Source organism: Leptodactylus fuscus, chromosome 2 (assembly GCF_031893055.1).
Source record: "Leptodactylus fuscus isolate aLepFus1 chromosome 2, aLepFus1.hap2, whole genome shotgun sequence".
Taxonomy (NCBI): Eukaryota; Metazoa; Chordata; class Amphibia; order Anura; family Leptodactylidae; genus Leptodactylus; species Leptodactylus fuscus.
In genome coordinates, this window is record NC_134266.1 from 105,521,821 (window position 1) to 105,547,999 (window position 26,179).

General features: G+C 39.5%; 1 protein-coding gene across 4 annotated transcripts in view; it reads left to right on the top strand.

The window, feature by feature from the left end:
• LOC142194903 (mitogen-activated protein kinase 14) overlaps positions 1 to 25,365 on the top strand; it is a 142,474-nt gene extending 117,109 nt beyond the window's left edge. For all 4 annotated transcript variants that reach the window (XM_075264338.1, XM_075264339.1, XM_075264340.1 and 1 more), the window contains one exon: positions 16,212 to 25,365. In XM_075264338.1, the coding sequence (XP_075120439.1) occupies positions 16,212 to 16,279 (68 nt within the window). In that variant the 3' untranslated portion in view covers positions 16,280 to 25,365. The remainder of the gene's footprint in view (positions 1 to 16,211) is intronic.
• Positions 25,366 to 26,179: the final 814 nt, after the last annotated feature.

The window sequence follows — 26,179 nt, forward strand, 5'->3', positions numbered from 1 at the left end:
TACTGCGGGTCTATAAAACTACCCCAGAAAAAAAAAACTTGCATACAGTTTTGATTATGTTTATGTTGCAGTCTGTAACTAAGCATTCAAACAACTCTCAAAATAATTTTTTATAATTTTTTTTTTGGTAGCCTTTGTGTCATTAAGAAATTAAGATATAGAGGTGAGGGGCGGTTCACACTTGCGGCCAGTTTTTTGCATTCCGTTGGGTTTCTGTCTTCAACCCCAGCGAAACTGGACAGGGGACGGCGGTCAGTTTGAAAACCCAGGAATGGGGATTGTAAAGGTGTCTGCCTGTGGCCTGTCCTGTTTTTTAGGCAGACACAAAGTTGGTCATGCAGGACTTTGTGTCTGGCTTAAAAAATAAACGGTTTCCCCGCGGCCACAAGAAAAATAGTTCTGTAAGCGGCCATTTTCTCGTGGCTGGCGGACATGCGCAGTCGGCTTTGCCCGAGGCCTAGAAGTTAGAAGACACCGCCGAAAGAATACGCGATGAAGACCTCATTGCAGAAGAAGATGGAGGCTGCGCTGGAGAGTTCTCTGGCAGCATTGGGGGCGCCCCCAGTGCTGCGAGAGAAATCATTCACATACGGACAAAAAACTGGATTTTAGGCAAACAGTGGCACGGAGAAGACAACGGAAGGTAGGAGAAGAATAGCCTTTCTTAAGGCTATTACGCCGTGTTAATGATAAAAAAAAAAAAAAGTGATTGAATGATAGGATCTCTTTAACCTACATTAGATAATAATGCAACAGCTCTTGGTTTTGACTAGCTATATGAGAAGTGAAATTAGGCGTATTTTGATCAAGCACTGTTTATTTCTGTTCCCCACCTTATCCACTTTCTATCGCCATCCTCCACTCTCGTTGAGGTGGCCTCAGTCTGGACTTATATACAAAAAAAAGAATGGATGACTGTTTTCTTACCGCATATGAAGAAACAATTTCGGGAGGTGCCAAACCTAGCCTCCGGGCTAATGGTGTGAAAAGGAAAAGGTTGGTTTGCGACACTCCTTCAGTAAAAAACTTTTCTTTTATTTAATCCATTAAAAAGAGACACACATAACAAAAAAAAAAAGGAAGTGCAAAAAACACACGAGGGGTACGTTTAAAAGAAACCGCTTACGCGTTTCGGGGACATCGCTGCCCCTTAGTCATAGCCTGTTTCCCTAAAGGAAAAGTCCAGAATATATACCTAATGGGGTGTAACCCCTTCTCATTAGTTAATTAACTTACGCAGCTACAACCTGTGATGTTAATACAAGGAATATCCTTACAAATAAAGTTACAAAAAGAGCATAAACAAAACTCTATAATAGTATAAACAATGATAATGTGACATAATAAACATACAAATTTCAACATGAATATAAATATAAACATATGCCAGTGTGAATAGAATGCTATGAATATAAAATCTAAATTTAGCTCTAGTGCATACAAAACGCTACAAGGTATTGTCCTAAAGGGATAAGGTGTTACAATATAAAGTTATAAGTTATAGCAAGGGGCTCTGCGTTTGACTAGATGACTTCAAGCAAAAACTCAATGTGAACAAAGCCCAAAGATAAAATGACAGGCTTCAACAGCAGCACCATATATAAATACACAATGAATATGTTATCAAGGTCCACCTCCAAATAAAGGATCAGTCATTACACGGGGCCCTGCATTTGATTAGATGACTTCAAATAAGACTCAATGTGAACAAAGCCCAAAGATAAAATGACAGGCTGCAACCACGGCACCATATATAAATACACCATGGATATGTTATCAAAAACTGCAGCACAAATGAACCACCTCAAAATAAACAGTATAGATAAGAAGTATAGATAAGAAAGTATGTTACTTACACATCATGAAACAAGGACAAGGCTCGCATAATTTCTTAATACTTATCATGAGAGTGAAATACAACTTCTCATGTCGTACTTAGTGATCCCAAGTAGAGGCTGGAGGGGTAATCCCCCTACTGATCACATGATGGACAACCAATGAACAGTCAGTAGTATTTGGGTTTCAATGAATGAATGAAGCCTGTCTAAAGATGTACATAAGGCAAAAGGCACCACCTTCCTTAAACCCCACCTCCATAGGTCACATGATATAAAGTGATCAATGAACAATTTCGAATTTTCTATGAATGAAACTCAACATGTGTTGTATTATCTAAATGACACAAGATCAGACACTGGCTATACTACATAGAACGAGCAAAAAAGCTTCTAACTGCAAAGTAATAGCCAGATAATGCATAAACAAACACATGATAATAAAAGGTACAGAAAAGAGCAAATGGTGCAATAACCGGGAACAATATGTCTAATGATAGAGTATACTATAATTATGTCTAGGGATAATCCTACAAAAGGATATTTAAGAGTTAAAAATGATGTCATTTTCCATAAAGTAAATTAACTCTTAATGAAGAAGTCCTCAGACAAGGAGCTTAGCATAACATTAACCCTCAGTAAATATAAGTGATGTCTGTACATACATTCATTCCTCTAGGGGCTCTACTTTGGAATTTAAATATAAACCAAGCTTCTCTTTTGCGGAGTTTGTCTTTCAAATTACCTCCTCTAAAGGAGAGGGAAACTTTTTCCAGACCCATAAACTGCAAAGTGTGAACAATACCATTATGTTCTGTGGCAAAATGCCTGGAAATCCCTGACATATTGGCAGTGGGTTCTTTTCTACTGTCCCTTATATGTTCATTGATTCTAATGCCCAGTTTTCTTAAGGTACAACCAATATAGTCTATATTGCATGTGGAACACCAAATGCAATAAATGACAGATTCTGTGTTACAGTTAATGAAGCTGTTAACTCTGTGTTTGAAGTTCCCTACATAACTAACAATCATGTCTCTTTCTTCTGCAAACCTACAAACCTTACACTTGGGATTTTTGCATTTGAAAAAACCCTTAAGTTGTTCAATGATATCATCAGATGGAATAGGAAAATAACTACTAGGTGATAGTTTGCTTCCTATAGTATCAGCTCTTTTTGAGACAAAATTAATTCCTTCGGCCAATATGCTTTGTGTTTCGGCATCAGTTTCCAGTATCGGAAGGTTGCATTTAATATTATGTTTAATTTCATTAAACTGAGGACTGAATTTAGTTGAAAAAACTTTTTTTTTAATCAAAATTCCCATTATGTTTGTTTTTATTGTCCTTCAATAATTCCTCTCGATTCACGCTATCTACTCTTTTACATGCCCTATCCAGCATCCAGTCAGGGTAATTCCTGCACTTGAGTCTGGACAGGGCATTGACCTTAGCTACATTATATTCAGACTCATCACTGCAGGCTCTCTTAAGGCGTATCATTTCACCAATGGGAATGCTTTTAACAGTGTGCTGGGGGTGGCAGCTGTCCACCTTTAATATTGCGTTGCCTGCTGATGCTTTCCTAAAAAGTGAAGTTGAAACTTTACCTGTTTCCACCGAGCCCACCAACGAAACATCTAAAAAATTAACTGAAACAAAATCATGAAAAAATGTAAATTTTAAATCAAAAGGATTCTCATGAAGAAAATTAATGAACTCTGGTATGGGCGCTACATCTCCAGACCATACAATGAGAATATCATCGATGTAGCGCCCATACCAGAGCAAATGTGGAAGAAAAGGATTTGAAACAGAAAAAATGTATTTCTCCTCCCAAAATGACAGGAGGAGGTTAGCCAAGGACGGGGAAAACGCCCCGCAAATCTGCAAATAATAAGAATTTTTAAACATGAAAAATTATGCGATAATAAAAAAGATGTAACTGACAAAACAAACTCGATGGTGGGCTCGCTGTACTGGCTATATTTATACATATGAAAGGCTAAAGCCTCCAGAGCTGCTGTGTGCGGTATGCTGGGATAGAGGGAGCAGATATCGCAGCTCAACCAACTGTAATTTTTTTGCCAAGAAAATTTTTTAAAGCTTTTTAATACTTCTCGACTATCCTTAATAAATCCCATAGTACGTAGCACTAAAGGTTGCAATATTTAATCGAGCCAGATTCCCAGATGTTCATTAAGGGAATTATTGCTTGCAATTATGGGTCTAAGGGGGGGGGTGTTTTTTGCACTTCCTTTTTTTTTTTTGTTATGTGTGTCTCTTTTTAATGGGTTAAATAAAAGAAAAGTTTTTTACTGAAGGAGTGTGGCAAACCAACCTTTTCCTTTTCACACCAGTCTGGACTTATATCTTAGTATAAAATCGTCTGAAATACTTGCCATCTCTCTCCAGTCAGATGCCCTTCAATGTGCCAAACAAGACTCTCCATATACATGGACTTCATGCTCGCTGCGCTACTTAGGCATCAATCTAAGGGTGCTTTCACATCACGTTTTGTAGGTCCGTCCGACTAACACGTTTTTACAGTTGTTTACCTTCTAAAAACGTGTCAGTCAGCGGATCCACTGACTCCAATGAAAAAAAAAAAAAAAAAACTCCGTTGTGGCTTGAAAATGTCCCTCTCTGTTATTTCAAACAGACAGAAAAGCGTGTACTACTCCGCTTTTCTGTCCTTTAAACATAACGGATCCGTGACGGTTCAGTGTCACTTCCCCTTAGTTTCCTATGTGAGCAGCTGCCAGCACTGTGCATCTGTTCACTACAGTCTGTTAGAGCCTCTTGCTTCATTCACTGAATAGGAGCTCCTCCCTCATTGCCATAACCCCACCCCTTATCTGCAGGCAGAAACCGCAGGGTCTTGTGGGAAGAAGAAGCTGAAGTTCAGCGTAAAGCAAGTCCAATCCCTTCCTCCCTTCCCTGTTCCCAGCAAGAGTGATAATATTTTGCTTCCCTCAATCCTTCACCTCTGATAGTGTCATTGTCTGCAGTATCATACTCATGCTTTCTTCACTTCACACATCCTGCCCCTCCCCCACTCCATCCAGGAGCCAGGACAAGCTAGCAGTGAAGTGCCAGTGAAGAGAAGAGAAGCATGGACATGATGCTGTAGGCATTCAGGAGCCTAAAAAGTGGTGAGAAATGGGGAAGGGACAGCAGTGTGGGGGAAGAGGTAGCAGCCATTAGGGGCAGCACACTTGGCTGATCCTCCCCCACATGTGCTACCCCTAATGGTACTATGTGAAGCACATGTGGGAGGTGGCAGAGGAGCTGTCCCCCCAAGCACAAGTCACAGCACTTTTTTTTTTTTTATCTGTGCTGTGACTTGTAGTGCTTGGGGACAGCTCCTCTTTCTATCAACAAACTTTAATTAGTGTTTCACAAGGTAAACATAAAAAACTGATTTTTTTTTTTTTTTGCAAAAAAAACTGATGCCAATAGATGCACATCCGTTAACGGATCAGTCTTTTTGATGCCTGAATTTACATCAGTTTGCATCAGTTTTTTTTATTAAGGGTGCATTCACACAGAGTAACGTGCTGCGTGACCTGGAACGTATACGCCGTTTGAGATTTTGAGCGCTGTATACGCTCCCATTGATTTCAATGGGCGTTAGTCTCACGGCCGCAAAATAACGCAGTGTTTACGATCTAGGCTCCCATTGAAATCAATGGGAGCGTATACGGCGCTCAAAATCTCACACGGCGTATGCGTGCCAGGTCACCTGGCACGTTACTCCGTGTGAATGCACCCTAAAATAACGGATCCGTTTAACTGATCAGTTAAACTGATGTGAAAAAACGTGATGTGAAAGGACCCTAACTCCCAGGGTTGAAGATTTCTATACCTAGAATTACCTGCCACAAAGTTATTCAAGTCTTATGATCTGCAGTATATTTCATGGTTCGGAAGGAGAGCCAAACATAAATACTTCGAAAGCTGTTATACACTCTCAGAATGCTTCCCATCCTACTGCCATGCGAATGTTGAGATCAATGTTCAGTAGATTTATCTGGAAGCATAAGCCAGCGAGACTGTCCTATAAGGATTAATCCAAGGAAAGGCAAGTGGAGTTCTACACAAAGGGTGTGGTAGTACCAGTATTATACAACTAACAAAAAGGGTACCCCCCAAAAGAAAAAGATAAACTCTTAAAACAACTTTTAACCCCTTAGTTTAGGGTTAGTTTGGGCCTTAAGGCTCAGACCCTGTTTTTCAAATATGACATCTTTTACTTTGAGGATAGCTTCATAATGCATTGAACTATCCAGGTGATTCCAAGATTGTTTTTTTGTGACACCTTCTACTTTATGTTGGTGGTAAATTTTGGTCATTATACTTTGTGTTTGTTTGTTTAAAAAAGGACAATATACTGAAAATTTCATAAAATTATCAATTTTGAAAGTTTCTGATATTCTTGTAAAAAACAGTCAGATCACACAAAAGTCTTCCTAATTAACATTCATTATTTTCCTAGAATGTTAGAAGGCTTATAATTTTAGTAGCAAATTGTCAAATTTTCAAGAAAATTTCAAGATTTTGTTTTCTAGGGACCTATTTAGTTGTGAAGTGACTTTGAGGGGCCTATATAATAGAAAACACCCATAAATGCCCCCATTTTAGAAAGTATAGCTTTCAATCTATTCAAAACAGTATATAGGAACTTTGTTAACCCTTTAGGTGTTCCACAGGAATGAATGCAAAATGGAGGTAAAATTTCCAAAAGCCACTTTTTTATGCACATTTTCCATTTCAAACCATATTTTCCAGTAACAAAGACAGGGTTAGTAGCAAAACATACCACAATATTTATTACTCTGATTCTTAAAGGGATTCTACCACTAAAACACATTTTTTTCTAGTTAACACGTCGGAATAGCCTTTAGAAAGGCTATTCGTCTCCTACCTTTGGATGGGCTCTCCGCCGCGCCGTTCGTTCAAAATACCGGTTTGTACCGGTATGCTAATGAGTTCTCTCGCAGCGATGGGGGCGTCCCCCATCGCAGGAGCAGCGATGGGGGCGTCCCCATTGCAGCTCGAAAACCGACCGCAGTGCCGCCTCTATGGTCTTGGGTGTCACCTTGCTTCTTCAGCGTCCTGTCGGAGGCCTGCGCAGTACGCTCTGTTTGGCGAAGATTGCCGAACGTACTGCGCATGCACGAAATTGCAGTGCCCGCACTATGGCTGGGACCGCAATTTTGCGCAATCTTCGCCGAACAGAGCGTACTGCGCAGGCCTCCGACAGGACGCTGAAGAAGCAAGGGGAGGACACCCAAGACCATAGAGGTGGCGCTGCGGTCGGTTTTCGAGCTGCAATGGGGACGCCCCCATCGCTGCGAGAGAACTCATTAGCATACCGGTACAAACCGGTATTTTGAACGAACGGCGCGGCGGAGAGCCCATCCAAAGGTAGGAGACGAATAGCCATTCTAAAGGCTACTCCGACGTGTTAACTAGAAAAAAATGTGTTTTAGTGGTAGAATCTCTTTAAGTTTTTAGAAATATCCCATATGTGGCCCTTTGTAAGTTGACTCAAAAACCGTCCTCAGAAATGAAAAAGCACCTTTGAGGATTTTGGTTCAGTAATTTTATTAGGATAGTTTTTAGACACCATGTTGCATTTGCAGAGCCCTAGAGGTACCACAACAGTGGAAAACCCCTAAAAGTGACCCCATTTTGGAAACTCCCTTAGTTTTTCCTCTCTTCCCTCTCTCTTGCTTCTCTCCCTCCTTCCTTTCCTGATGACGACTCAGTCTCACTGGTTACAGAAATTGATATCATTAACTCACAAGGATGTTAATTGTGCTGTTATTTGGTAGTTATTACTTGACGAAAAGAATGATTGATTTATTTCTTCTTGTTTCATGATTTTTATTGTGTGGTAATACACCACTCCACACAGTGACTGGGCTTGACAATATTGCTGATTGAAGATTAGATATGTGATTCCCAATTTTGTATTTTGATATTGTTGTATTGTTCTTTCTGATACTTGTGGACATACCTAAAGAGAATTACACCCGACTCTATGTAGTAGTAATAAAATAGAAATTTTATTCATATAATTTAAAAATGAAGTATAAACATACACATGAAAACATGCAGCAGCTACTAGAAAAAAAATTAAAATGGTCATAGTTTTTGGGTGCAGTAGATGCTGGGAAAGGGGAGGTGTTTTGGTTGTCTGTCTGACCCTTCCCTGAGCTTGAGGACTGGGTTTTTTTTCCGCCACTTGGAATTCAGCCTGGCTGAATATAGGGCTCCTATATCTGCAGTGCTCCTATTAACCCCTCCCGACGGAAGAGAAGATACCCTATATTCAGCAGACCAGGCACTTTCAGACACAGGGATACCTAATGTGTTTCACAGTCATTTTCTAATTGTATATGTATTCTGGGGAAAGGAGTGATTTAAAACTTTTATTTATTTATATTTTTTTAAAGCTTTTCTTTCATATATATATATAATTTATTGACTCGAGTATAAGCTGAGGGGGGCTTTTTCAGCACATAAACTGTGCTGAGTAAACGCGGCTTATTCTCAAGTATATACGGTAATTGTATAAATTGTAAAATTTAATAAAAATTGGTTTCCAAAAAAAAAGAAAACTGCAGGACCCAATTAAGATTAAGTCACTGTGTTCACAAAAGCACTTCAAAGAATTGTTCAGCAGTGGCCTCAGGTGTTGTACCCCCACTGATCTTTATATTTCTTAGGATATATTTAGGACCCTACCGATCAGGTGTTTCCCAAAGAATGCAACTCCCAGTATTATTGTTCTAGGCCAGGCACTGTGCTGCTCATTCATCATATTCTTGATAGCTGCAGTTGTGGGTACTACAGCTGTATCCCTTTCAAGTATCTAAGATACCACTGCAGCACCTGTAACCGTTGCCGTCAAAAATTTGCTGTAGGGAGGGGTAAGGAGTCCCCGGACATAAGTTTGCACCCACACCCTTTTGTTACGCCACTGGTAAGGATTAAAATCCATGTATACAAGCAGTCTAGTTCAACCATATAAAATCCATGCAGTTGACACCCTACACATGGACACAGCTGTGCACTGTCGAAAATGTTAAGGAAATATATATCAAAAATGAATAGCACAATTAAAAACACAAAGGCAAGAGACTCTTAAGTGTAGATGGCTATCTTTATTCATTGCTTATGGGGACAACCTGAACCCTGTATCAACAATCCTTTTGTTTGGTCAGCTAACGATAGCAAGCGTAGCAATTTTGCAGTAAAAACATGTGACCTTAATTAATCCCTTCCAGCCACAGCAATTTTTTTTAAATTAATTTATTTTTTTACTATTCCTTGCAAGAGCTGTAACTTTGAAAAATTGTACATTCACAGAGCCATATGAGGGCTTAATGTTTGCTGGACACATTTTGCTGTGTAATGGCAAGGATCCACTATGATGTACTATTGGTAATGAGCTGATTTAGTATAAAATTTTAATTCAATTTAATAAAAGTTAATTTTTATCTATCCTCTCCTCCCCCCCCCCCCCCCCTTGGAAACCTATACTGTGATACTTAGTTTAGAAGAGGGTGGTTCCCTATACAGTCTGTTATTTTTTTTGTAATGGCCGCATTTAATCGTAAATTAAGGGATCCCAATAAATAAATACAATTCATTGTTTTTATTGAATTGCAAAGGGCATTGTGCTACACGTGGGTATACAGAGTGTCGAGCAACGTTTCGGCATAGTCGGCCTTTATCGAGCTCTGTAAGTGAATGAAAACGAACAATAAGAGATACAGCATTATGCATCATGTACATTAAAAAGTTACACACGTGCTAACAAGGAAGTGCTAAAGAAACCGGTGACAAATTGTTATATTACAAACTTTTCACGGTGTGTAATCCCTACATTTTATAGGATGATATTTTTTTAACATTTCCAGCTTCAAAGCAGATATTTTCTCCTTTCAGTTCTAGTGATTTTCTGAAGACACAAGTCTTTGTGGAGACGTAATATACAGGCATAAGTCCTTCAGGGGTCTTATATCGTCGCAGTATGAGAATATGCTTGCTGCACATTCTCGCGCGTCTGTCTCTCTTTGGCTGTGTTGGGGACATCAAATGGTCCTCATAAGAGTATGTTGCAGAGCTCCAAATTAAATAATTAATTAACAGGCCTAGATGGACTGCAGCCATCTTCTTTAGGCCTGGAGAACTGATTAAGACACAAGATGGTGGTGTATCAAAAGAGTTCTGATTTATTGTTACAGAGAGTAGCATTTATACAGACAAAAGCAGGTTGGACTTGACATGATTGGTTATAACATAAGCTGTAGCACATGACTATTGGATAAGGTGTGCATCTCATTATTACACTCCAACCTGGGATGACCTTTCTCATGACATGAAGAATCTAAAATATTTATGTGTAAACCAACATCTTACACTAATTCTAGATGTATATCACAGCAAGAGAGATAATGATCACATGTTGGTCCACTCCGGCCTTGGGGCTAACGATCAACAGGTTTTTGAATCTGTTTCTACACCCACCCTCAAAGATGAGATCCTTACCACAAACAGATAAGGAGTAGAGATGAGCGAACACTAAAATGTTCGAGGTTCGAAATTCGATTCGAACAGCCGCTCACTGTTCGAGTGTTCGAATGGGTTTTGAACCCCATTATAGTCTATGGGGAACATATACTCGTTAAGGGGGAAACCCAAATCCGTGTCTGGAGGGTCACCAAGTCCACTATGACACCCCAGGAAATGATACCAACACCCTGGAATGACACTGGGACAGCAGGGGAAGCATGTCTGGGGGCATAAAAGTCACTTTATTTCATGGAAATCCCTGTCAGTTTGCGATTTTCGCAAGCTAACTTTTCCCCATAGAAATGCATTGGCCAGTGCTGATTGGCCAGAGTACGGAACTCGACCAATCAGCGCTGGCTCTGCTGGAGGAGGCGGAGTCTAAGATCTCTCCACACCAGTCTCCATTCAGGTCCGACCTTAGACTCCGCCTCCTCCGACAGAGCCAGCGCTGATTGGCCGAAGGCTGGCCAATGCATTCCTATGCGAATGCAGAGACTTAGCAGTGCTGAGCCAGTTCTGCTCAACTACACATCTGATGCACACTCGGCTCTGCTACATCTGATGCACACTCGGCTCTGCTACATCAGATGTAGCAATCTGATGTAGCAGAGCCGAGAGTGCACTAGAACCCCTGTGCAAACTCAGTTCACGCTAATAGAATGCATTGGCCAGCGCTGATTGGCCAATGCATTCTATTAGCCTGATGAAGTAGAGCTGAATGTGTGTGCTAAGCACACACATTCAGCTCTACTTCATCGGGCTAATAGAATGCATTGGCCAGCGCTGATTGGACAGAGTACGGAACTCGACCAATCAGCGCTGGCTCTGCTGGAGGAGGCGGAGTCTAAGATCGCTCCACACCAGTCTCCATTCAGGTCCGACCTTAGACTCCGCCTCCTCCAGCAGAGCCAGCGCTGATTGGCCGAATTCCGTACTCTGGCCAATCAGTGCTGGCCAATGCATTCTATTGGCGTGATGAAGCAGTGCTGAATGTGTGTGTTTAGCTCAACTACACCGGTGGAGTAGTTGAGCTAAGCACACAGATTCAGCTCTGCTTCAATCAGCGCTGGCCAATGCATTCTATTAGCTTGATGAAGCAGAGTGTGCACAAGGGTTCAAGCGCACCCTCGGCTCTGATGTAGCAGAGCCGAGGATGCACAAGGGTTCAAGCGCACCCTTGGCTCTGATGTAGCAGAGCCGAGGGTGCACAAGGGTTCAAGCGCACCCTCGGCTCTGATGTAGCAGAGCCGAGGGTGCACAAGGGTTCAAGCGCACCCTCGGCTCTGATGTAGCAGAGCCAAGGGTGCACAAGGGTTCAAGCGCACCCTCGGCTCTGATGTAGCAGAGCCGAGGCTGCACAAGGGTTCAAGTGCACCCTCGGCTCTGCTACATCAGAGCCGAGGGTGCGCTTGAACTCTTGTGCACACTCTGCTTCATCAAGCTAATAGAATGCATTGGCCAGCACTGATTGGCCAGAGTACGGAATTCGGCCAATCAGCGCTGGCCAATGCATCCCTATGGGAAAAAGTTTATCTCACAAAAATCACAATTACACACCCGATAGAGCCCCAAAAAGTTATTTTTAATAACATTCCCCCCTAAATAAAGGTTATCCCTAGCTATCCCTGCCTGTACAGCTATCCCTGTCTCATAGTCACAAAGTTCACATTCTCATATGACCCGGATTTGAAATCCACTATTCGTCTAAAATGGAGGTCACCTGATTTCGGCAGCCAATGACTTTTTCCAATTTTTTTCAATGCCCCCAGTGTCGTAGTTCCTGTCCCACCTCCCCTGCGCTGTTATTGGTGCAAAAAAGGCGCCAGGGAAGGTGGGAGGGGAATCGAATTTTGGCGCACTTTACCACGCGGTGTTCGATTCGAACATGGCGAACACCCTGATATCCGATCGAACATGTGTTCGATAGAACACTGTTCGCTCATCTCTAATAAGGAGTTATAACCCAACCATCAACATTCCACACGCCTTATCCCCTAAAGGGGTCTCTTAGACTCTAAACAGACATTTTCATAAAGTTTATATAAGAAAAAGGTTACAAGATGGCTGACAGAATACAAGATGGAAGATGTGATCCTAACAGCTGATAACAATAACATGCGTGGTTTTTATTGATGAGAGATCCGTCACTTGGTGTATGTAGGAACTCTGATTGTCTTTATTTCTGTGTCTGTCAAAGAGTGCTGTTTCTATTGGGCTATGAGTGTTATTGTAGTATTGTGAGTGATCAAATAAGCCCTCTAAAAAGTGACCTTTATGTGAGTCATGGTGTCCACCAATGTAGAGGCGAATAATGTCAGAAGGGTGTTAAACTTTTCTTTTCAGCTTTGCACTACAATCTTTATTACTAAGCAAGTGCTTGCTTGCCTTCTTATAATCTTTTCTTACATATATATTGGTATAATTGCTTGGACAAGATCTTTAACCCCTTCCCACATGTATTTTGGTCACTTTGCTTCCCCTAAAAAATAACAATAAAAAGTTCTCAAAAAGTCATACATACCAAACATTGGCAACAAATTGCTGCCATCGCTGGTTTGCTTGCTCTGGCATTTCGGCAGCTCTCAAGCTCACACCGTGCCTGCGATTGTTCCGGCATGTCAGTAGCTCTTTGGGATGCCATATAATGAGCGTGTTGTTGGTGTTGATGATCCGCCTGTTCCGGCGTTTCAACAGCTGTGAAGCTGGCCTGCCACTGAACTTGTTCCTCGTGCTGTGCCAATAATTGATCCGGCAGCTCGCAGGGAAGCCATATAATGAGCGTGTTGTTGGCGCTGATGATCCGCCTGCTCCGGCATTTCAGCAGCTGTCAAGCTGGCCTGCTGCTGAACTTGTTCCTCGCGCTGTGCCTGTGATTGTTCCGGCATGTCAGCAGCTCGCTGGGACGCTATATAATGAGCGTGTTGTTGGAGTCTGTGATCCCCCTCAACTGCGCTGGAGAAGAACTGTGCGTCTTCTGGCTACCTTTATAGCTGTCGTTGTTTGCGACAAATTAGATTTTTTTTGTATAAAATTGGCAAACTGCCAGTTTGGATTAAAGGTGTTTGCCCATGTCCTTTTGTCAGCAATGGAGCTGATCAGATAATATGCAAATGTGTGTGCACACTGAGGGTTAGTGTGTGTTTGCAAAGAGTGAGAACAGCCCTGGCTGAGATAAGCTGCTGCAGGAGCAGTGTAATAAAGTATGTGAACTTAAATTCATAAGAGTCATGAAGCCATGTCATTTACCGGGATAAAAAGTAGCCTATGTGTTAATCGAGGTTTTTCGCGTAATTGAGGAACAAACACACAAACCATCCAAACTTTCACATTTATTATATTAGTAGGATTTATAATATTAGTAGGATTATTTCTGTTGCTGTAACACACCGAATTTCCCCATGGTGAAATTATTAGTGGATTATGTTATCTTATCTTTACCATTATACTATGGTCTCTGAATCAGGACTAAGGAGCTGACGCTATCTGCTACTCTGCCAGCAAAACTGTACAGTGAGTATAGAGTGTATAGAGGCAGCAGGGACAAGAGGTGGTGCTTCAAGCAGGTTTGGTTCTTTGCTGCTGATTTATTGATTTTGTAATTTCTATATGATTGAGAAAATGCAGACTAATTTTTTTTTTTTACCCAACATTTTAGTAAAAGTTATTGAAAATTGATGGTCTAATAGTTTGATTTAATGAATGTGTTGTAACCTTTGTGTGTGGCTGAATAACAAACATAAGGGGCAATTTTTGAGGGTGCATCAGAATTGCAATAGAGTTAGTGATGTCAGAGAGGCAAAGACCCCTAGAAGAACTATTGCTAGTGAAGGGTTGTTTATAAGTAGGAATAACTACAGAATACTAAGCAGGTAGTGAGAACATGTGCAGATGGAAGAGTTGATCAACAATGTAAACAAGAAGGAGCATGTTTCTTAAATGGTAAATGGGGAGATATTTATCATTAATCGAAATCAACATTTCGATTATAACCAAATATAATGAATCCCAGAAATATTTAGAAAAAGATTTTTAAGAGACATTAGGCCAGTCAGGATAAGGTCTTTGGTGAACTGATACCTCAACACAAGTTGAGTTGTCCAAATCCTGACACATGATCTGTCAAATAGAGAATGGGGAAGTTTCCGTAAAATTTCATATTGCTTATCATATAATAGTGAGACATCTGCTTCTATTTATGCAATAAAACGCCAGTGTAAGAAATCTTATGTTGGTCTTGCATAACAATTCCTTTATATAAGACTGTGACAACATTTGATAAATATTATAGCTCTTGAGGTTTCTTCGATATACAGAGAAACATGATATGAAAATTGTGCAATCTAGATTCTAAAGCATTGAGACAGTGAAGCTCTTTGTGTTTGAGATATTTGCCATACGTATTTATATTTTTTAGAGTTGGATTATGTAAATACCTGATGTGCTATCATAAGTTTGCCTGCCAATGTTGGGGCTAGAGAAAAAATATTCAAACTGTGTCAGAATCCATGAAGCAGCACCTATCAACAGGTGCTCAGAACTGAGGTTGGTGGAGGTGGCGAAAGGTTCTCTGTAAGAAGAAAAAAAAAAAAAAAAGTTGGATTTTAATTGTTGCATATTAGGATCTAGCGGTTTATGATTCAGTTGGGTAGTATATCGCAGGTAAATTGGAATTATGAGTCTAGGTATAAAATAAGGCCCTTCCCAAATGGTGATATCCACAAGGAGTAGAAGTGAAAGCTTTTTCCTAAGATGTGAAATATGTAAAGAACAAATATATGACAATATACATGTATGCACATGTTCCTTAAGGTAGGAATCCACTTACAATTTCAAAAATACATTAGCTGGTTTAGTGTTCTCATCAAGGCTGTAATATGTCTATGATGGCACACAGAAAGCTTTTTATTTTTTTGGTGGCTTTTCTGAATTTTAACCATATGGTGATTTACAATCAGCAGGCTTACACTAGCTTCATACTAGTGCCAGGTTCTCCGTTATTCAGGTTGGCCGGTGACCTGAACGACAGAGAGCTGGATCACTAAAGCAGTAGTTACACACAGATACCAGTGGACCCCATTGACTATAATGAGGTCTGCTGGGTGTCTACCATTTTAAAACTGAAAGTGGCAAAGAAAAAAGTTCTACATGCAGGACTTTTCTCTCCAGCGATTTCCAGCGGATTCTGCAAAGGAGTCCTGAGACTCTAGCACAGATGTGAACATGGCCTTATGCAGTTTGTTTTAGTTATTAAGGAGCCCAGTGGTTAAATTTTTTGTGGTGTATTCACCACATGATGTGATGTGGTGTGGTGTATTGTGGTGCTGGTTTATTGGCTAATTGACTAATAAATACGTCTTGATTATTTTCTGGAAATACTTTTTTTTTTTTTTTTTTTTTCTTTTGTGGTAGGAATAATACTTCATTTTGTTGTATTGAATATGTACCTTATATATTCAAAAACCTCTTCCAAAACTGCTTTAAAAAATATCAGTATCTACTCCAAAAACCTGATTTATTTCTGATTGGCAAAACGATGTATTTAATGTATTTAAGTGAAAATAAATTTCATGCTGTCCATTATGAACTATACTGATTACTGGGAGTGGGGGAATTTTAGAATTTTTAAAAAGGTTTTAAAAATCATCCCATGGACTAGCTATTGATGATTTTATCAGTTATGTAAAAAAAAAGTTTTGCTTTTCCACAGATAAGGGGTTTTATGACTATTGCGTAATAGATGACTTTGTTTACTTGTGACTTAATGTTTTCTTATGTTCTCATACACAGGTTTAACCTATGACGAAGTGCTTTGCTTTGTACCGCCTCCACTAGACTCTGATGACATGGAATCTTAAAAAAAAAAAAAACTGTTCCAAAGGTGTTTGCTGCTGTGAAGATGATGATCGATGGATTGATGTCGATTTCCGTTTCCATCTATTATACAAAGTGCCTATCAGATTGTGAATCTGAGTTATATGCATATATACATCTCTATTCATATTTTCATAACTGGGGAGAGTTAGTTATATGAAATCTAACTACTGCTGCATGTGCCCCAGTTGCCTCTCACTTACACGAGTATAGTACTCCAGCCTCTACAGAAGGGTCTGTGCCACAATGTTGTGGAGGAGCAGTTAAAACATTTTCAATCTTCCTTTATGTCTTATCATTTGTGTTTTAAAGTACTGGATGAAAATGCAAATGGGACTTATGTGTGATTACCTATCTTTGTGTTTGTGAAGGATTGCTTGATTTAATGGATGGTGGCGTAGAAATTTTTCACCTCACATAATAAATTATTTTACCATGTGAAATTATATATATATATGTATATATATAATGAAATACACATTTATGTATATACATATCCCTAATATCCTACAAAACACTCTTTAAAGAAAAGACTACCGTATATACTCGAGTATAAGTCGACCCGAATATAAGCTGAGGCCCCTAATTTTACCACAAAAAAATGGGAAAACTTATTGAAAACTGATTTCAAAAATTAAAATGGACGGAGTATTTGGGTGCAGTAGTTGCTGGGGAAGGGGAGGGGGTGTTTGGGTTGTCTGTCTGCCCCTTCCCTGAGCTTGAGGACTGAGTGTTTTTTCCCCACTTGGAATTCAGCCTGGCTGAATATAGGGTACCTGCAATGCTCCTATTAACCCCTTCCCGACGGAACAGGAGCACTGCAGATACCTTATATTCAGTAGACCGGGCACTTTCGGACACAGGGATACCTAATGTGTATGTGTTTCACAGTAATTTCCTACTTTTCTATGTATTATAGGGAAAGGAGTGATTTATCTACTTTATTTTTTTTAAAAGCTTCTTTTTTTTCTCTATTTTATGGGAGATTCTATACATTACTATTGTGAGTGTATAAGCCGAGTGGGGACTTTTCAGCACAAAAACTGTGCTGAAAAATTCGGCTTATGCTCGAATATATACGGTATTTCTGAAGAGATCCAGCAATGATACCAATACTACAACATAAGTATTTGGTTTTTGAAGCATCAATTTTGTTTAACACTTATGTGCAAATCCATATGCTAGCATGTTTATTATTTAGTAGATGTCATTAGTGTAATGACACTGTGTAATTAATGTTAAAGAACTTCCCTATTGTGTTTTCATGGATCTAGTACCCTTTGTTATTTTATAGCACAGCTGAGCTGTGGCATTAAATAGGATACAACCATCAGGGACTTAATCTTATGTGGGAGAGCTGAAACTGCAGTACAGTTCAATGTAAAGTATAGTATGATTTTATGACATGTAACTGCAAAACTGTAGATTTGTTCCAGTTTACTTACGTTCATATAATTGTACTGTTCATATATGTGGTGATTTGCAAAAATGTTGTTTACTTCAAGATACAGATTTCTACTAAGTTTGCTCTGTACAAAAATTTTACAAATTCTACTTTATCTGTGTCACGGTATTTTTGTTTATTTTTTTTTTCTTAAAGGGGTTGTCCAATTACAGACACTTATCCTATGTCCACAAGATAGGTAATAAATGCCACGTACCTGTGGTTCTGCCTCCACTTCAGCTCTTAAACTTTCCTTATAGTGCTCCATATTCCTCCTTGCAAGCCAGTGTTTGATGAAGGGCAGTCTTTATCTGGATTGTTAATAAAATTGGAGTATGTTATCTACTTGCATCTTGCATTGACAAACTCTGGCAGCCCCATAGAAGTGATTGGAGTACTAGTCGCACAAGTGAACTTGCATTTTATTCACAGGGAAGAAGCAAGGGGACTTCAGTCCCCCTTTCTCCGGATCTCTGGGTTTTGTAATAAAACAACCCCTTTTGAGAGGGAAAAATCTCTTGTCTGTCTGATGGGAAAGTCATCACATATATGGTCTAAGATAGATTTTTTTTTTTTACGCTATTCTGTATTAATTAAGGTATTAATCAAGGTTAAAAGTGATGGCAGCCAGTAGCTATGGTGCTACATAGGGCTGTAATATTATTAAAGACCATTCAGTAGGAACCTGTCCACAGCGATGCAGACATTGTGGGCATATATCATAATGTGGTGCAAATAACACAGGCTAGAGAGCCTAAACTAAGAGATGAATTTCTTGCTGTTACCTGAAAGAGGAGTCCTTTTTTATGAGGCAAAATCTTCATTAAGTTAATATAGAAAGAACACGTGCAGTAGAGGAGAGAAGTAGTGACGTTGAGTATAAGATGATTCTCATGAGCTGTGATTACTGCGGACAATTTATTACTTCTACTCTCCAAAACTGATGGCCTACAAACATGCTACTGTAAAGTAATATGCTACCTGTAGGGAAACCAGAGAGAGCAGAGGAGTCTAATCCTCAAACCTTAAGAGGTTCAAAATAAGCAGGACTCAGTATTTAACTCCACCTTGAGAACCTGAAAATACCATACACTATGATGAACCCAACAGAATTTTCAGTCATAGCCCTCAAGGAAACCCATTGTTTTGAGAACCCAACAGATACTTTGCTGAATCATGTATTAAATGTTCAAAACCCCTGTAGTCCTGCTAGCTTTTACAGAAGTCATTTCTATGTACTTTCAACCAAAATAGTATATGTAAATTAAAAGTCCTAGCAATCCATTGGTTTGGCGTGATTCTCAGGTGTAAACCGCATTTAAAGTTTACCTCCAGTTGTAAACAACTCTGGATAACTGAATAGTATGTGTTAATACTAGAAAGTTTGTAATATATTTTATCAAATAAATGTTTTCTTCTTTTTTTTCAGGCTGAGTTACTTTATACATATTAGTCTATGGGGAACAGGTAGGATAAAAAATGCTGCTAGAAAACACTCTTAAAGCATAATTAAACTTTCAGACAACTTTTGATTTTCTGGCAGTATTTGCGTCAAATTTTGTATCCTTTCTATGAAATCCTACATTTATTCACTCTTTCCCTTGTTTCTGTATTGACAGTAGTTCATACCTCTCACTGAATGCTACGGTGTAAGATGTAGAGAAAATATAAAAATCCCCATCTCGACTCTTTTCAACCAGTAATATCTCTGAAAATAATTAAGGTAGCACTACTACAACTTATTATAGAAGATTGTTTCCTCTTTCATATGGCATCCAAAACTTGTTTGTAGTTTTCTATTTACCAAGATTTAACTTTCTCTACATCTTATACAACCCCATACTGCCGTATACATTAACATTCAGGGAAAGGCAGGAACAGCTCTCAATACAGAAACAAGGGAAGGAGTGAAATGCAGGATTTCACAGAATGGATCTAAAACTGATTAATAAAGTGTATTAGAAAATTTATGTAGGATACAAATACTGCCAGAAAATTCAAAAGTTGTCTGAAAGTTTAGTTACACTTTAAACAATTGCTTTTGTTACACCCTGCTCCCAGACATCCCCTTACTGCTTAGGTGCACCAGGACGTACAATTACGTCCTGGTGTATGTTGATAAATATGGCGGCTGCTCTTAAACAGAGCAGATGCATTAGTTGCCGGGTCTATGATGTTTTATACAGCAGGGATCCCGCAACATTGCCCGTGATCAGAGATGACTCTGATCAAGGGCGATTTAACTACTTGTAATGTTATCACAGCATCTCAGTGGTTACTTTCACTTTCCATTTAATGTTTGGTAATGGAGCAGCCCTCCTGCGGCAGTTCAATAGTTAAATAGCAAATCTACCATAGACTGCAATACAGTAGTTAAAAATAAATAAAAATATAAAAAAAAGTTTTTAAATCACCCCCTCCCTTTCCCTAGATCACATATAAACATAAATAAAAGTAAAAAACACATTAGGCATCCCCAAGTCCAAGAAAACCCAAACTATTAAAATATAAAAACATTTGTCCCATATGGTAAACGCCGTCGCAAAAAAAAAATAAAAAATGTCTGACTTGTTCTTTTTTCGCCAAATTACCTCCCTAAAAATTTGTTTAGAAAAAGTGATCAAAACAACATATATTCCCTATGGAATAGGGGATGGGAAAAATCAAAGATCCAAAGCGTTATTGAGAGACAGCTTTCAAAAGGAGAGAGGGTTAATCTTAGGCATGCACAAACATTCTTATGGCCATCCCTGAAATATCCTCGTGCCTGTTGGTCGGCTTCTTTGAAGAATCATTGGCTCAGACAGTCTGTTTAGTGTCTGCGTGAAGCACTGGAACAGACTCCAACAAGTGTTTAGATCTGATTTAGTTTGTGGATAGTCTTGGGCTTCCATATTTCGAGTTTTAGACCCCCCCCCATGTGGTGTTCCCTCACAAACTGGGTGATGTCTCCATAGAGCCATGAAGCCTGCCAGTTGTAAGAGAAGTAGCTTTCCCACTCGTCCCAGCCAAGTCTCGACCAAAGGAGAGAAAGGAAGAAACCGAGATACCCACAGAGGCATTTGCAGTTGTATACAAAGGCAAACACAAGGAGCATTGGGATATCCGCAATACCCTTCCTGCCCTTGCTAGAGTGCTTGTCCATGATTATTTACTTACATCATTCTTTCATTTTGAAGTCCCATAGGAAGTTAAACACTGTCTTGGTAATGGCCCTAGAAATGTTGGCAAGAAGAGGCCAAGCCTGTGCCATTCACTGTAGCACAGGCACAACTTCTTCCCTCAGAATGAGCTTTACAATATTGAGCTGCATGAGGATCATTCTCCAATCCTTTGGTTCACTTTGGCCAAACATTCCACTAGGCCAGATAATATGCTGATACTTGTTTTTTTCTGTAGTAGATTAATTTTCAACATCTGACTCGTTCTAACAGCTATAATGTATAGTAGATAACTCACAGAATGAACCAGTCACAGAGCATGCTTAAAAAACTTTTGCATAGAAGACAATAGGTTTTGCTCCAGACCATTGTGTTTATGGCCCATAGTCTTTCTACAGAAAACAGGAATGTTTTAGGCTTATTGGCAAAAATCTGAATCGCTAGATTTTTAGATTTTTTTTTTTTTTAAATATAAATATTAATTTGGAAAATTAACCACCAAAAAGTCAGAAAAAAATGTTTAACATAAAAATGAGATTTAAACAATAGGTCATATCCTAACAACATGTTCTCTTTTAATACAAAGTTTCTTGTCATATCCACTATTCATTTATGAAAAGTTGTTTATTACTGGGAGGTATGGTTTTAGATGGTTTCTCACATGATTCTACCACTTTGTAACATCCATTTTATCACATCAACACCTAGACCCTCACAGAGCTACTAAGAATAACTTTGAAAATTATCTTAGGATGCAAATGCGGTTCTGGAAAACCACCAGGGGTTTGTGTTGCAGCCAGCTCCATTCACGCTTCACCTGTATGCGCTGGCCAACAGTCAGATCATAAGGCAGGATGGAGGACAGGGAGCCATGATTGTCTTTCGTTTGGGTCCCAGAAAATTGTCTGTAATTGGAATATGTAGTTAACACCATCAGGCTACCCTTGAATTTCTCAATTGTGAAAGTTGAAATAAAATGATGACCATCTATAAGGAGAATACACTCAGCATTGCTGCATACATTGAAATTCTAAACTACTTAATACTGCACAAAATATAGGATATAAATATACTAATGCTTGGGTGCAGGAATTGGATTTTGTTTATATTATTTATCCCATTATGTTACTAGATAAAAGGAATTCCTTTTCCAGTAGTTACAAGTATTCTAGCTTATTTTAATTTATGGCCTTAAAGGTGAAAATAAATATCATATTTGATAATTGAACTGTCTGCATTTTAGGTTAATGTTCCATAAAGGGGGTTTTAAAAATTGGAAGAAAATGGGCTGCATTGAGGAAATGTATTAAAATAACACATACTGTCTTGGTAATCCCTTGCCACTCCAGCCCTGCTGCTCTGGTGGTCTCTGATTGTTTTTATTGATTATAGCAGTCACTTTAAGACACTTTAAGCAATCCTGTTGGGTTTCCGTCTTCTGCCCCGAAAAACTGGACAGGGGACGGAAACTCTGCATTTAGTTTTCAAACCCATTCAAATGAATGGGTTTGAAAATTGAGCGCCGAAACCGGTTTTATTTAACTGGACACAAAGTCCTGCATGTCAGACTTTGTGTCCAGTGAAAAAAAAAATGGTTTCACCGCGGACAGGTACAAAACACTCACGGACACTCACTTTTCAAACCCATTCACTTGGATGGGTTTGAAAACTGACTGCTGGGTTTCCATCCTCTGTCCATTTTCTCAGGACAGAAGACGGAAACCCAGCTGGATTGCCTAAAGCGCGCACGGGTGCAGATGTGAACCCGCCCTCATTTGCCACAATTCTTATGTGACCAATCATTGGCTCAAGGATAACTGGCTGCAGTGATCAAGTCAGTGTATCATCCGTTACTGTAATAATGCTGACAGAAACCACCAACATTTAACAAGTAAGGCCTGGTTCACATCTCTGTACCGAACACATTGTCAAGCGGTGAGCTTATGAAAGCACACTGACACCATAGACTATAATGGGTTCTGTGTATTTTCTGCCTGGTCTCTGTACGAGTCATGTGGAGAGGAAAGTGCTTCATGAACCAGGCCTGAGTATTTTATTATTTTGTTGTCTAACCCCTTCCTGACATCCGCCGTAATAGTACGGCGCTGCCGGGAAGGACTTCCTGCAAACAGCCGTAGTACTACGGCGTATGTTACGGCTGACAATGCCCTGTAACACCCGCGGTCGGAACTGGGTCCGATCACGGGTGTTAACCCCTGAGATGCCGGTGGTCAAACATGACCGCCGGCATCTCAGGGGTTTCGGTTTCGATCGGTCCCGATCGGCACCCCCCGCAACGGTTTCGGGGGGTGGTGGTGTTGGTAATGGGCAGCCCGGGGTCTGATCAGTGACCCCGGGTCTGCCCCATCACTTCCCCCTCTACGTACCTGGTTGATCCTGCCAAAATGGAAGCTGTCAGCCCTGTGTATCTACACAGGCTGACTAACTACATATACACTGCAATACACGTGTATTGCAGTGTATATGTAGTTAAACAGTGATCAGCAGATCACTGTTTCAATCCCCCATGGGGACAGAAAAAAAAAGTTATAAAAAAAGTAAAAATAAAAAAGTTTAAGTTTAAAATAAATTAGAAATAAATAAAGCCCCAAAAATCCCATTTTCCCATATAAAATGTTTTATGTAAAATAAAGAAAAATAGAAAAAAACATTACATATTTGGTATCGCCACGTCCGTAATAACCTGAACAATAAAATTAAAACATTATTTAACCCGAACGGTGAACATCATTAAAAAAAAAAAAAAAGTAGAAAACCGCACAAAATAATCATTATTCACCACCTTTCCCTTACAAAATGTTCAATAAAAAGTAATCAAATGGTCAGATGAAAACCAAAATGGTACCAATAAAAAGCAGAGGTCATCCCGCAAAAAATAAGCCCTCAACCAGCTCTGTCTACCAAAAAATAAAAATGTTATGCCTTTCAGAATCATATAAATGATAAAAATCATATAAATGAGATATCGCTGTAATCGTACCAACCCGCAGAATAAAGGTAACATATCACTTATGCTGTACCTGCACAGGGGAAAAAAAATGCTAAAAACCAATGCCACAGTTTGTTTCCTTTTACATCCCACCCAGAAAGAGTTAATAAAATGTAGTCATTAAGTTACAGGCACCCCAAAATGGTGGCATTGAAAAGTACATCTAATACTGCAAACGCCAAGCCCTCATATGGCCACATTGCCAGAAAATAAAAATCTAGCTTGTACAATGTGAAGACAAAAACCCCAGAAGTCGCCAAATCATGACACACCCCATAATTAGAGCTTATAAGAGAGAATACACCAGCGCTCATCCCCCAGAATGCCCCTCTTCCCCGTCCGTGTCATAGGAGCTACTGGGAAAATAGAATGGGATTTGGTGTACCCAATTTACTCCGCACAGCTTACATATTCACTTCGGGGTCACTAATGCTCACTACATCACTTGATAAATTCTTTAAGGGGTGCAGTTTTCAAAACTGGGTCACTTTCTAGAGGTTTCCACTGTTTTGACACCTCAAGGGCTTTGTAAATGCGACATGGTTCCTGAAACTGATCACAGCCAGATCTGTCCTCTAAAAGCTGCTTGGCGTGCCTTCCCTTCTGCATCTTGCTGTGCATCCATATATTAGTTTACACCCACATGTGATGTACTATCGTAGTCAGGAGAACTTGCATAAAAAATTGCGGGATTAGTCCCTTTAAAAAAAATGGGTTTTGGAAATTTCTTGAAAATTTTGAATATTGTTGCCTCACTTGTAAACCTTATAATGTCCGTAAAAAATAAAAGGGTGACTAAAGTTTGATGCCGACATTATGCAGAGATCTGGGACATGAGATTTATTATATAATTTTGGCGGTCTGACTATCTGTATGCAATGCACATTATTTCAAACTTTATCAAATGCATATTTTTAAAAATTTCCACCAAATTTCCTATTTTTTCATAATTAAACAAAACCTATCAACCAAAATTTACTACTAACATGAAGTACAATGTTTTACGAAAAAACAATCTCAAAATCACTTTGGTAAGTTAAAGCATTCCAAAGTTATTGCCACATAAAGCGACACATGTCAGTTTTGAAAAATCGAGCTTGGTCAAAAAGTGCCATCGGCGAGAAGGGGTTAAATAACATTTCCTACCTTTAGCCTACGTTTTCTGATCTCAGAATCCTACCTATCAACATGTAATCTTATGGTACTGATCTTTTACATTTTTAAACCAAGTTATTTCTTCTACTGATCTTCGCTGTTCTCATATTTTTTGATGCTGATCCCTTTTGTACTAATCTGGGATTGGGATGTTTACAACAAATAGAACTGCGGCACATATGAAAAATTGCATGAACTGTACAGAAATTCACTTACATTTTGCTATTTTCTTGGTCTCCTCTGTGATGGATTTGCCATAAGTAAGCACTGATGAAATAAATCTTATTTTTAAAATGTGTACTTTTCTGGAAGACTTACTTTTAGCTTGTAGAGTTTAAACAAGGTGTCTACGAAAGAGAAAGTCATGGTAGTAACTAGGGATAAACAAACCAATTCAGATCAAACTGCTTTCAATCCTAAATTTTCAAAAGATTTCAGCTTCGTTACCCATAAAACACTACTACACTCTGAAGTCTCTCCAGACTCCAAAATAAATAAGTGGCGGACCAGAGAAGGCGAGGAAACATAACAATTATACTTAGCTTGCATCACCTCTTCTAGGCATCCTGGCAGTGTCCAGTATTCCCCTGGCGTCATCTTCCAGCCTCTGGCTGACGTAATCTGTTTCGGGGTGCCCCTGTAATTAGGCCGCAGTGATCCCGTGGGGCTTGAGGCCAGAAGAGGACATTGGTTGACCACTGGATGCCAGGATGCTCTGAAGAGGTGAGTCATGGTGGTGAATATACTGTTTACTCACCTTCCCTAGGCTGCCAACTTAATAGGCCTGAATAAACTCCAGAGTACGGTTGAGGCCCCATGTTGCAGAAATGCAGGGTTTTTTTTTTTTTTTTTTTTTTGCATATTTTAAGCAAAAGTCAGGAGTGGATTGAGCAGATGGTAGTAATGGTAGTAGTAGAAGTATACTTCCTATATATTTCCAACTACTTTTGTAGCCATTTTTGTCTTTAGCTCCACAACTGCAGCAAAATCTGCAGCTCAAAAGCTGCATTTCCACAATGTGGGGGGCTCAGCCTGTAGTAGCACTTCCAGTTTGTGCCAAACTAGCAGTAACTCAAAAGAAACTTGGACTATTCTTTGAATATGTGAAATTACT